Here is a 13266-nt window from a genome sequence, read left to right on the forward strand (position 1 = left end):
CCGCTCGATCCGCTGTTGAGGAATTGAAGAGGTGGAGGTTGCATTTGAGACTGTCCGCAGAGGAAGGGAGGCGGCGCCTGGATTTAGAGACCAAGTCCAACCCCACTACTGGAACATCCCCGTCGACAAATTTGCGAATGGTATGATGGTGTTTAGCAGAAGAATAGATCAAGAAGAAGAGAGATGGGCACGGCCTGGAACGCGAGGGAAGAATGGAGGAAGAAGGAATGTTGGAGGAACAGTGGCCTGCCATCGCGGCCGTACCCGTCCGGCTCCATCCCTGGCAGGGGCGGCGGCGGTGAACGGGCACATGCAGGGGATGTGGTGGTGTTTGGGGATCCAGGGCGCAGTGGAGATAGGAATCGAGGTGGAGATAGGGTTTGGGTTCGCTCGAGGACCAAGCATAGAGACGGCTGAGCGAGCAGGTGGATTTCATTGGGCTTTGGCCCATCTGCGCGAGCGCGCGGCGAACGAGTCGAACGAAACCAGACGACGAAAGGGTGGTTGTAGTGGCAGAATAGGGAACATGTTCCTCCTTTTTAAGTAGTGTAGATTGATCGGTTTATTTTGGCGCAACAATCTTTTAGTGTACAAGTGCTATGGAAGTAGTGACTTGCTCTACATGGAATATTTGAAAGGAAGGAAATGAATTCATTTGTCAGCCTTGTTCTTTTGGCCGGTGGAAAGTTTGTTTCTAACATCATTGCAAAGTGAAGTCACCATTTGTTCAACAACTTATTGATTGGCTGCTTAATATCTTTGTTTAGTCTATATGTTTTGTATCTCACTTCTACCCTCCTTGATATAATTATCTCTCTTTTATCCTTCTTGTAAGGTCTTGCCCTTATTACTATAAGTTTTACACCGTAAGGGCCTCCCCTACGGTAATGTGGTTCAAAATGTATTCATAAGACACTTTTATGATGTTCATTCTATTTTTCTCTACTACCTGATCAAAGTTATGAGTGTGTTTCTCATATGTCTTCTATCTCACACAATGCTTGTCCATTAATTGGTTGTGGGCACATCAACCCATATCGAAGGCGCATGTTAATAATCCAAACCACTTCATCACCATACCTAACATGTGAGTAGCCACATTGGGCCCCTATTACTAAGTTGGACAAGATGCAACATTTGTTCTGTGATTACCGCATATATGATTATTTTATTGCTAGTTAGGCGAGTAAATTTGTTGCTAGTTTTCCGATGACCGGAAAAGGGAGCAAGATGTCCTCATTAATGACTTGCTACATTTAGTTGTAGCATTCATATATATATTTAGATGATTCTCTGTACACATGGAACCTTTTTTATGTTGGGCTCTTCAATCACCCTAGTTCCCGACTTCCACCACTGCACACCAGCATGTCTGAGATCGAATCTCATCGGATCGAGGCATAGTTTAGGAATACTTGTTGAGGTTTCTATCGACATGCCGCTTTCATGGTTTCAACTGTTGTTCAGAGTGAAATTGATCTATGTATGATTATTCGACGACCTGGCAATTTAGATAGTATTGAATTATTCAGCACAACAACTTGTGCTCTTACAACAACAACTATTTTTGGCCCTAAGTTGTCGTGTTGAAAGAAATCAACCAAATGTCCCCTAGTATTTTGCAGTTGTTGCCCTGAAAGAAACTGAATATTCGGCCAAAGGGAACTTTTTTTTGAGAAATAAACCTATTCCCACAAAAAAAAATCTATTAATGACAAAAAAAATCTATTAATGACAAAAAAAAATCTATTAATGACAAAAAAAAATCGAAATAAAAAGATGCTCCCGGCGGGGCTCGAACCCGCGACCTTCGGCTCATAAGACCAACGCTCTAACCAACTGAGCTACGGGGGCTTGTTGATATTCACTTCCGTTAATTTTATTTAACATAGAAATAAATTCTCATCAACACCGTCCTCCACCTCTGCTTTGGCTTGCAGGACCTTTCGAAACATGTCACCCATTGAAACACGTCCTGTAAGTTTTAAGAGGAATGAAGAGTTCAAAATTACGATGCCACATTAATTCGAGTCCTTCGTCCTCGTCTCCGACCGATCATAATATTCGGCGCGGTACGCGCATGCATGCGTACAGAGAGATGAGGGACTGGATGCATGATCGGCAAACAAAATCGGACTCGACGCACGTCGGTGAGGCGGCCCTCGCCGTCATCACCGTCCGCTGACCGAGGCGTCCGGCCGGCGGCGACGTGGCTGAAGCGAATGTGACGCGCGCTTGCTTGTCGCTCCGGCCGGGGTGCCGCGTCACGCGCCCTACGTACGTACGTCGTCCCGGCGCGGCGGCGACGTCGCCGCCGGCGTCACGCGTAACTGACCTGACGCGCGTGCACGCCACGTCGCCGTCGTTTTATGGCGTCCGTCCGTCCGTCCCCGGTCGGCGGTGGACGCATGCATCCAGCGACAACGTGCGCATCGATCGTAGATGACCATTGACGAATTGATCAGACATGCACATATGTAGATAGATGACCATTATTCGCGTCGATTGCTTTCTTAGACGGTAGGCTTAAAATGAAGCTGTCTTTGTATTAAGGAAGTCATCAGTCGGCGAGAAATAGGAGTACAGCCAAAACACCAACAAACTAAAATAAAAGTAAAAAAGCTGGGATACTAATTATAGAGATATACAAGCAAATGTGACAAACTGAAAGACTACAAAACTAGGCTGGAGGTAACCGATGCCAGAACTTTTGACCATCAAAACCAACCGAAATAGATTGGCTATGGGTTTGTGTTTAACAAATTACAATCATCTTTTTACAGCTTATTGATTTGATGGAACATAGTGCGATTTTAAATACTATGCTCAAACGAACCATGCAACTTGCAATAAATTCGTCCTTATATTGATGGCTTGATGTTGTGATCAAGAATCCTAATGTATTCATTCTTCAACAATACATCAAAGATATTATCACACATGCTCAAATTAAAAGTACACTTTCGAGTTTCCAGCCGATCTTGTTGTGAGAGCGACTTTCGAATTAAGCAACAAAATAGTTCAGATTTTACATCAACCCATTCAACTATGTGTTGCCGTTCACACTTTTCTTCCGATGCATTTAAATAAGGCCTTTCTCAAAAGAAAATAATCTTGGCTTTAAGTTTCTGAAACCAAAAAGTTATACCACACATGTTGAGACCAAATGTAAGCCAAGTATGCACTATGCAAAGCTACCCATGTGGATATAAAGTTAAAATGAAATAATTTGGAAAGCCTTGGATGTAATAATTTTTCACTACCGGTCTTTCTAAATGGTACAACATGATGATCGATATTTTGTGTAGCAATTATATTTCTAACAAATAATTCTCATTGGTATTTCAAAGTATCTTATGAAATCTTGCTAATAGATGCATCAACCATATGGTTTTGGCCAAATCGAAAACTAAGTAAATTATTTGATAGATGTACCTCTTTGAAGATGTTGGGAGAGTATGATAGTTGCATGACCTGAACAATATATTTACCCACCTTTGGATTATTTTCCAATGTCGTGTCTTCTTGTTGTTTTGAATCTCGTGCCTCTTCACTTTGATGCTCTTCATCAACCGATAATTGTTCGGCTATATTTTGTTGCCCTTTATGATCATCGGTTTTTTCGGCACGGAATTCATAGGGCAGCATGTAAGCTCCCTTGTGTAAAGAAAAATCAAGCACGATTGTTTCACATTCACCATGCTCTTACTCAACGAAGCTTGCATCATTTGATTCAATAGATTCAACATACGTAATTTTTGTTTCGGCCTTTTCAACAACCAAATTAACCATACTAGCAGAACCATTTTTTCTTCATTGATACTAGAAAAAAGATTTACTTATTTACTTTTCTCTTCTTCTATTTTTCGACGGTAACTTTTCAACATAAGTTCCCGTCGGTAATTTTCCATTGATAGTTACCCCACATTAGCTCCTTGATGGTGAGAAATTCTTTGACAATAATTCTCTAGTAGTAATTTAATATTTGTTTTTGTTCTTGTTCTATTCTTTGACAACAATTTTTTGACACATTTTTCCGGCCGGTAGTTTCACCATGGTCATTTTGAAGGTGATTTATTGACTTCTTTGACCGTTATTTCTCAACACAAATCTTTGATCATAGTTGTGATCATTCTTCTTAAACTAGGATTTCACCCCATGATGGAAGACCGGTCCACAAATTTTGTTTGCCCTAGGGTGCTATGACTCTAAGGCCCCATGTCCACACTGGGCAGAGCTTCCCTAGGGCGCGCGGGGGGGGTGCTCAAATTTTAAGCATGATCGGTGTCCTTGGGCCCCTCAACAATCTCTGTTCAAGCACTACCATTTGGCCCGCACAAAATTCTTAAAACAAATAAAAAATATTATCGTAATGCAACATCAAACTAAATAATCCATAAATTTTAAAGAACCATGGTGTTGGTATGCACATTTGATAAATTCCTTAATGAGGGCATGCACATTGGGGAAGGCCAAAAAGAATTTTGGCATCGTGAAAAATTATTCATAAATCTTGGAGTTTCTTTTATTTTGGGTAAGAGGAGTTGTAGTAGAGATATGGTAGCATGTAGCTTAGGCCATCTATATTTTTTAAATTTATTCTAATGTTAGGCCTCAAGAGTTAGAACTATACTAATACGAATAGACAAACAAATTTTGGGCATGGGCCCTACCTCCTAGGGGAGTGAGCATGACACTACCCTGAACTATGGGTCGGCCTTGACACAGTGGTTGGAATGTTCTGCATACGAAACGCGTTGGCTTCCATCAAACTTTGTGACCTCTGCGTTGATTATTGTGCACAACCAATTTATTATCAACAGTTATTGTAGATTCATGAACTCGCTGCCCACACACTAAGGGCTCCTTTGATTAGAAGGATAGGAAAAACATAGGAATAGAAAAGGTATAGGATTGAAATGGCATGTCTACTTGAATCCTTTAGGTAGATGAAGTTTGTTTGATTGTAGCAAAGGAATTTTTCCATGAGGTATGAGCTAATGCTTTTTTCCTATAGGAATTACACTACAAGATTCCTATAGGAATTTTTCCTACAGGCTATGTTCCTATGAATCAAACAACATGTATAGGAAATTTTCCCATAGGAACCAAATCCTACACAATTCCTATGCAAATCCTTTGAATCAAAGGAGCCCTAACATTGGTGTGTGGCCCTTCTCCAAATCTTAGTGTGTGGGTTTGTGTTTGTGTTTGGAGATAGATAGATCGAGAGGGGGCGGGGTCGAGAGTTCCATAGTTTGTGGGACTAGTTATTGACAAGATCATTGTATGAGGCATGTCGCATACCCTATGTGGCATGCTTCGCATCACCCTACCCTCACTTCCTAGGGTAGATAGACATACTTCCTACTAAGATCGAAAATTTCTTTGTTGCACCTCCACTTGAAAGATTTCTACCAACTCCAACTCCTTGAGGGGATTTGCTTTCTCCTGGCCCTCAATTCAAAAGGTTTGGTGTTGCAGATGATACATTTGATAGCTTTGATCCTTTCACGATACTTTTCAGAAAAGAAATAACAAGTTTATGATGTCTCACATGGTCTGGTATGGGGCGATAATTTTGTTGCCATTTTGTCACGGAATATTATGCCCTAATTTTCCTTTTGAGATAAACTTTATTTAGTAACATGCTCCAGTGTTGCCCTTTTTAGAGGTTTTTATAGACCTCTTTCAAATTCCTTTCCGAAACTCCGACACCTAATACCGCTGTGTTGGTGGAACGATCCATCTTTATTTATCTGATCCATCTAACCAAAAGATGAACATAATTGTAGAGGTGCCAACTCTTGTGCAAGAGGTACCTTGGTGATACATTTTCCTTTATCTATTCCCAGCAACTGCGACTAGATTTGCTAGAAAAGGGTCATACAGGTGCTCAAAACTCAGTACGAGGGCGTTACAAAAAAGGATTTACAACTACGGAGTAAATCCTCATGTCCATGTGTCACGCATGGTGCATGCCAGGACAACTAGACAAGTAGGCTGACCTAACATTCCATGGCTCTATATATGCCGTCGTCTGTCCTAATCGCAAACTATATTTCTGACCTCCTCCACGGCTCCACCGTCCCACTTCTCTACCACGAGCCAACCCACACACCAAAGTCCAAATTAAGCCCTTTTTCGCCGCTCACTCCTTGTCGAACTAAACAGGCACGCCGCTCACCCACGCATGAATATGCAAGAAGCCATGGCGCCGGCACAACTAAGGCAGATGGCGGCGGTGGCCAGTACCGGAGACGTGCGGAGGGCGGTGGAGCAGAAGCCGGTGGTGGTGGTGGGGCGGCGGGGTTGCTGCATGGTGCACGTGGCCCGGCGCCTACTCCTCGGGCAGGGTGCGAACCCGGCGGTGCTCGAGGTCGGCGACGACGCCGACCCGGCGGCCCTCGTCGCCGCGCTCCGGTCCAAAGACATCAGTACTAGGGGCGTCGCGGACGTCGTCGTCGATGCGTGCGGCGCGGCGGCGATGGCGCGCCACGCCCACGCGGCGTTCCCGGCGGTGTTCATCGGCGGCAGGCTGGTGGGCGGGCTGGACCGGCTCATGTCCATGCACATCGCCGGCGAGCTCGTGCCGGTCCTGAAGCAGGCAGGAGCCCTGTGGCTCTGACCAGTCTTCAACTCCTCATGACCCTTGCCACCCTAGTTATAAGCTTCCAATATGTGCATGAACTCTCCTGTAATCTTGGTTTTCTTCTTGTTTATTCTGGATGTGTATGCCATCTGAAAGTATTGTACTAGCCCTTTCGAAGAAATGACAGAGAAACCGTAGTTAATTGGTTCCTATGAGGCTATGAACCGTGTGAGTCCAAGACAGTCATAATTGCTGACATTTTGATCTTTACAAAGATACTGAAATGTCTCTGTGCAGTAGTTCTCTTGTAAGAAAAAAACCCTTAGTAGTTATATAAGTTTTTAAAAAAGATACTTCCATTTTTCGAGCCGATCAAGTTGTAGTATATGGTGAACTGAGTTGCACAAAATTACTAGTATCTATAGACTTTCTCCTTTTCAAATTAACTGAAGTTCTAGCTATAGTGTTATCCTGAGTCAAACTTCGTTAGATTTGATCAAGGATATAGAAAAATATAACACAACACTAATTAATTTGGAATGGAATAATGACTTTAGATGTTGATACCAGTTGGACAAATGCTGCGATTACATCGGCATTCGCAACCTTGTGCCCTTGGGCGTCACGAAAGTTTTCCATCCATAGATTGCTCACTTGTTCAGTTGTTCTGCACCTTTGGTCCAACAATAATTATAAGTGGACTCGTCAACGTAATAAACCAGAACCACAATTAAGGTTAACGCGTTTCTTCATACTCCAGTACTCCTGCGCTAGCGACCATTCGGTCATATTAGCACCGAGGATGGAACGCATTCAGTCACCGGTCTACGTACTACCGAACGGAAGGGACGTAGACGACGTACGACAACTTGGTTTCCAACTGATGATCGATGGCAGTGACGTCCTTAACTAACTTCTAGTACGTGACTACGTGGTATGGCTGACGGCAACAGTTTGCTGACCCTGCACTAGTACAACTGGACTGCATCCGTGTTTCTTTTTTTTTAAGTAGTATGACATGTTCATTGGCTTGGAGTCGGAATCTTATGGCTGGTTTCTGAAGATTGGAATGGGTTTGATTCTAGTGTTTACATCTGTTTCTTTCGGCATATTACAGATACATTGGTAAACTAGATCGATCTAGCAACTGCAAATTAAACAAGATAATGCTCTACTGCATCCGTTTTAAAATAGAAGCCTTTTTTTAGAAAGCTGAACTAGATTTTCAATAAGGGTCGTATTTTGAAACGGAGGTAATATATACTAGTTTGTGACCAGAATGCTTACAAACTAATGGTCAAAACTCAGTACGATGAGAATCAAGCTTTGCTTGGACGTGAGTGGAGTAGGCTTGGCTGTACACTTGTACTCGACGTACCCGACGCGCATACGTGTGGCAGTGCGTATAAATTGATATACCAAGTGTTTCTAATATTTTTGATACGATCATTATGGAGCAAATCTCTATGTAGCTTGTGCCTTGTGGCATGCCAGGACAAGTAGGATGACCTCACATTTCATGGCTCTATGCACTCTGTCCTAACCCCAACCCATATTTCTCACTACTGTACGGTATAGATTTAGGGGCATTTCAAAGTGCCTCAATAGGTAGCCAAAGTGCCCCTAATTACTTTTAGGGGCACTATGAAAAGTGCCCCGGATGCTTGTGTCCCTAATTGAAATAGGGGCACTTTGAACGAAATGCCCCAAATACATTTAGGGGCACTTTGAGATCTGCCTCTAAAGGTTTTTAGGGGCACTTTGAGATGTGCCCCTAAATGTATTTAGAGGCACTTCCAGACGTGCCTCAAAATGCTTTTAGGGGCACTTTAAGATATGCCTCTAAATGTATTTAGGGACACTTCCAAATATGCCTCTAAATAGATTTAGAGGCACTTTGAGATGTGCCTCTAAAGGCTTATATGGGCAGTTTGCGATGTGCCTCTAAACGTTTTTAGGGGCAGTTTGAGAACTGCCCCAAAAAGCTTTTAGGGGCACTTTGAGATCTCCCTAAAACACAATTAACGGCAACTCTAAGAAATGCCCCAAAACATAATTAGAGGCAAATTTAGGAAAATACTTCAATATAACAATAGAGGCAAATATAAACAGCAATGTATGCACATAATCCAAATATACAAATGTACCAGCAAAGTATCCAACTCTGTAATACATATACATAATCCAGAACTCTATATAACACATCATAACAAATCTGTAATACATGTAACTTCACAGCATTCTAAATATCAGGTTTCAACTAAAAGTTTAAGTCAAAACTGCAAGCTTCCAATCATGACATAAACAATGCCATCGGTAAGGCCTAGAGCGAACTGAATTGCTTCCAGAGTATGTGCCACGACCACGACAGGAAGAACATTTGAACTAGAAAAGAAACAACATATCAGTAGTTCACTCAAAATTTAGTAAATCCTAATTTTTAGTGGCAAATACATGACTTGCATATTATAAGAAAATATTTTACAAAAAAAAAAAACTTGTGAGTGGTCAAAACAGATTTCAAAGAATAGTTATTTTACAACTTCACTTCACACAGTTAGCAGATACAAATCAATACTCGTTCAAATAATACATGACCCATGCCTCAATTCTAGTAGCAACTAAGTTTCACAACAACCTACTGATCTTTAGGTCTTTTTATTCAAATATATTATGTCCACTTCCAACTACAACTGTATCCGAAGTTCATTTTAATCTGTGATTGACATGTAGTGCTCCACACTCAAATCCTTCTTTTAATATGGTAGTAAACTCGCAGTACAATACAACAATAAAACTCCCTCAAGGATTTCGTCAATAATTTTGAAATATGCCTAGCCTTATACAAACGTCATTCATCTTAATAACCTTAATTTTCATAGCACGCAAGTCACGGTATCACCAAAATCATGATCACATTTTAGAGAAGATTAGGTCAAACATATGTAACCAAAGCGTTAAAGAGCAAAACAGGGATTAACTCACCAGGCATATCCAAGAAACAAAACGTACATCTCACTTATCGGCAGCACCACTGGGAAATAGGGAAGAGCTCACCATCTCGCTGAAGAGAAGATTAAGATGTTAAAGCATGCAAATTATCTTAATATAATTCACAGTACCAATAGTTGGCAACTCCATATGATGAAGGGAAACATGTATTCTTTCCAAGAAATATAAAGTAAACCTGATAGTGAGTTACGTGAAAGGGTCCATATAAATCGGCCTATTTTCATACAAATTGTGTGATACCTACAGATTGTGGAGGAAATTAAATTGTAACAAAGTTTGGGACACTACCACACTTTCTTCTATATCATACCTAATTATGATGGTACAATGGAAGAGAGTATGGTGATAACTGAACTACCACACTCTTCTATATCATATGTTAAACATAACCAAAACACTCACACGATGCCTTGACATTTAAAAAAATAGCTGCTTGGCACTCATCTTCCAGAAAAATATGGAAGGATTTTTCGGGTTTCTAATTACGCGCCCTTATGGGATATAACCGATCGAAATAAAATTTCGCACAAGAGCAGTCCAATGTCAATAATAAATACTCCGTATGAGCTTGGATGCGAAGTGTAATCATCTCGAATAACAGAGAATTATGATGAAGCATATAATTTTATAGAACAAAGCAAAAACAATTAAATGTATGTAAGGAACCGTGACTATATCGGCCCTAGAACTCACAAAAACACAAGCACGCCACACGCGAGATGCCTAGAAGAATGACGGAACTACCATTCTCCATGTAAGGTCTTCGGCCCAAGGGGGCTAAGCACGACTTCAATAGATAAAATGCCTTGAGTACTATAAATGCATCATGAGTAAGAAATAGTCAAAAATACTGGGTCTTCCTAGAAAACCTAATGTGAGATAAGTTTCAAGTAAACAAAAAACCTTAATAAGATTACATTGCATTTCCCTAACTATTTTGGCATTGATACCTCTTAGGTACTTCACCAGCCAGCCAGGTTGCACAACGTCACTTGATGTCCATATGATCATATTATTACCAAAGCCACATTGTTATAAACTGTTAGTGTTATCTAGTATGGAGAGTGCTTTTGATAGTCTACAAAGCGATGTATTTGACGAATAATGCTTCAGACGTGTGGTAGAGCATTTTTTTTTGTCGAGTCTATAATGTTTACCTCCGATACGCAGGGCGACTCACAAGCGAGAGGGATATTGTAGATTAGTAAGCATCGGATGCCAGTTTTGGGACATGCCGAAGTCTCTTTCTAGCTGAAACAATAATTAGGTTCAAAATATTACTATACATAAGAGCCGGAGTGGTCAACTCTAGCAAACGAGTGCGTGGAAAGCACTCGCTATTTAGGACGGTAGGTACGCTCACAGTACTATATTTTTGCTTTAGGTTCTCAAGCTGAATTGATCTGTTTCAGATCTCCGCTGTTGCTGCGAGAATAAACCAAAAGGTAAAGCTAGCATGTTTTGCAATGATGTGTTCAACTTGTGGTTAAATTTAGTGTTTACCTCGCAATAACTTCTTTATTTGTGTACGAAGAGTTCTTTTGTCGATGTACTTCTTGGTTGGTGTAGTAGCTGATGCCTTGGTCTTCATCTTCTTTTTTTCCGTCGTGCAGTTGGCATCCTTCAGAAGAAATTGTTGTTTAGTAGACGTGTCTATGCAGAAATTGTATGCTGGGCAAACTTTATTCCTATTTAATCCGAGTAATAACTCTGTAATCTTTACTTACTTCTTCATTCGAGGCAGCTGTCGTCCGGTCGGCGTGGTTCCTGAAGCTTTGGTATCTTCTCGGTGCATTTGGCATTTCTTCGAGTGGACGAGTACAACAGATTTTTATGGGTATGTCGGGGTTTTTGTGTCTGGTGCACGATGATAGTGCTACTGCTAGAGAAGTAGTGCCGATTAGTTCAAAATTTGAAATAAGAAATGTTCGAGTATGTGCAAGCTGCTGTGGTACGAAATGTTCAGTACATGCAAGTCACAAATAGGGAAGCTAACCATATTCCAAGATCCAGTGTTCTATCTCCTGCAAATATTAAAGGAAATGCATAAATTATACTGTAGTCGTTGCTTTTATGATCACTTAAATTCACTATTTCAAGAGGAAACATGCTAAGAACAGACCAAATTTACCTCCAAAAACCGTTCTCAAGGTAGGTATGTACGTTGTCATTTAGTTCGAGCAAACTAAAAACCAGCAAATATATTACTGTTAAGTTATGGTTAATGATAGTTCTCAACAATATATTCTAGACTGTAATGAGATCAGTGAAAGTGACACATAAATACATAATCAATTCCTTGATCTATATGCGCTTGGTTTTTTAATCATGTTAACCAAATACTAAAATGATTTGAGTTGTAAGCTTTAGTGAAGAAAATAAATATATCTACCATCAGACCTTACCGAATCAGCCTCTATCCTCACAGGCCTGTTCAAAACAGCCTAATGACAATGCAAACTATCTGCTACAACATGAAATGCTAGCAGCAGATAACCTAGTGTTGTTGAAATCATTTGTGCTCAACTTGCAGATACGGATGGTGTCAAACTGGCAATACAACAATACTTTAGGCATCTTACAAGATAAATTCTTATAACAAAAAATTTAGGAAAATGAGAGGTTTCCAAAGACGTGGTCCAGAAGTAAATGTCCATGTATGAATATCAGAGAACGCCCTTGTTATCTATTTTATTACCTAGCTTTATTTCAACAATGCATCATTTTACCAATTAAGTCAGCTTGGCTCGAAGCATCTTTCATAAATACAGAAGCATGAATCAACAAACTAATCAGGGTAATGTGTATCTCAATAATTTTACAATCTATGCAGATTATCGGGGAAGAATGAGTAGCTGAGCATCACCTTGGTATCTACTTAATGAATTTATTTCATAACCTAGTGCACTAAGTAACTAATGGAGCAAGTGTGCTCTTCCTATGACATGGTTGTAGAATAAGAAAAAACCGACAATGCTTCACTCTTGTCCCGTAGAAGGGTGAGACATTATACAACAGAAATACTGACAACTAATGCCTACTGACCACTAATGCCTACAAATAATAATATGATATTTACCAAAAGAATTCGGAAAAAAATTAAGGAAAGTAGCTAAAACTAAAGTATAATATATTTTTTTGAGGGAAAAAACTAAAGTATCATATTAGTTCTCCAAGCCTAAAGCTATTTTCCAAAGAATCATCAGCTCTACTATATTCTGATGTGTCCTACTAATGAGAGGTTCTGAAGCATGCAGAGAGCGAAGATTTGAAAAGAATTGGAATCGTGAGAATTTCTGAGAATCCTGAAACATGGAATGGCGGCAGAGGAATATTCAGTACTCGATGGACATCAATCATGGTAAATATGTTTAGAACTTTAGATATATGCGTGGCAATAGAATTTCCTGTGAGGATGCCTATCGATAGCAGTCTATACTTAATTTTCTTGGTTTCGTGAGTTGCACTGTGACTTGTAAAAGGCAGAATAGTCCGGTCATGTTCGGATGTGTATTGAGGACCTCCTAAATAAATTAAGTATTTATCTATACATTCTAGTTTACAAAATTCGAATTATACTTGACTTGAGTCATTTTGTCGATGCATGGTACATGTTTGTTGCGTGAATGAAAAGACATAGGAAAAAATATTGCTTAAGCCCT

At 40.4% G+C, this 13266-nt stretch overlaps 1 protein-coding gene and 1 non-coding gene across 2 annotated transcripts; one reads left to right on the forward strand and one right to left on the reverse strand.

Moving 5' to 3' along the window:
* Positions 1 to 1780: 1780 nt before the first annotated feature.
* On the reverse strand, positions 1781 to 1854 carry TRNAI-UAU. Its single transcript has one exon. It is a non-coding gene; the product is annotated as a tRNA-Ile (tRNA).
* A 4396-nt stretch (positions 1855 to 6250) lies between these two features.
* On the forward strand, positions 6251 to 6628 carry LOC124659098 (monothiol glutaredoxin-S3-like). Its single transcript, XM_047197045.1, has one exon. It carries the CDS (start codon positions 6320 to 6322, stop codon positions 6626 to 6628), a length of 309 nt encoding a protein of 102 aa, XP_047053001.1. The 5' UTR covers positions 6251 to 6319.
* Positions 6629 to 13266: the final 6638 nt, after the last annotated feature.

This window comes from Lolium rigidum, chromosome 6 (assembly GCF_022539505.1).
Source record: "Lolium rigidum isolate FL_2022 chromosome 6, APGP_CSIRO_Lrig_0.1, whole genome shotgun sequence".
NCBI classification, from domain to species: Eukaryota; Viridiplantae; Streptophyta; class Magnoliopsida; order Poales; family Poaceae; genus Lolium; species Lolium rigidum.

What these genes read in the sequence shown, in the direction of transcription:
- LOC124659098 (XM_047197045.1), top strand. Translation starts at nt 6,320, where the DNA reads ATGGTGCACGTGGCCCGGCGCCTACTCCTCGGGCAGGGTGCGAACCCG.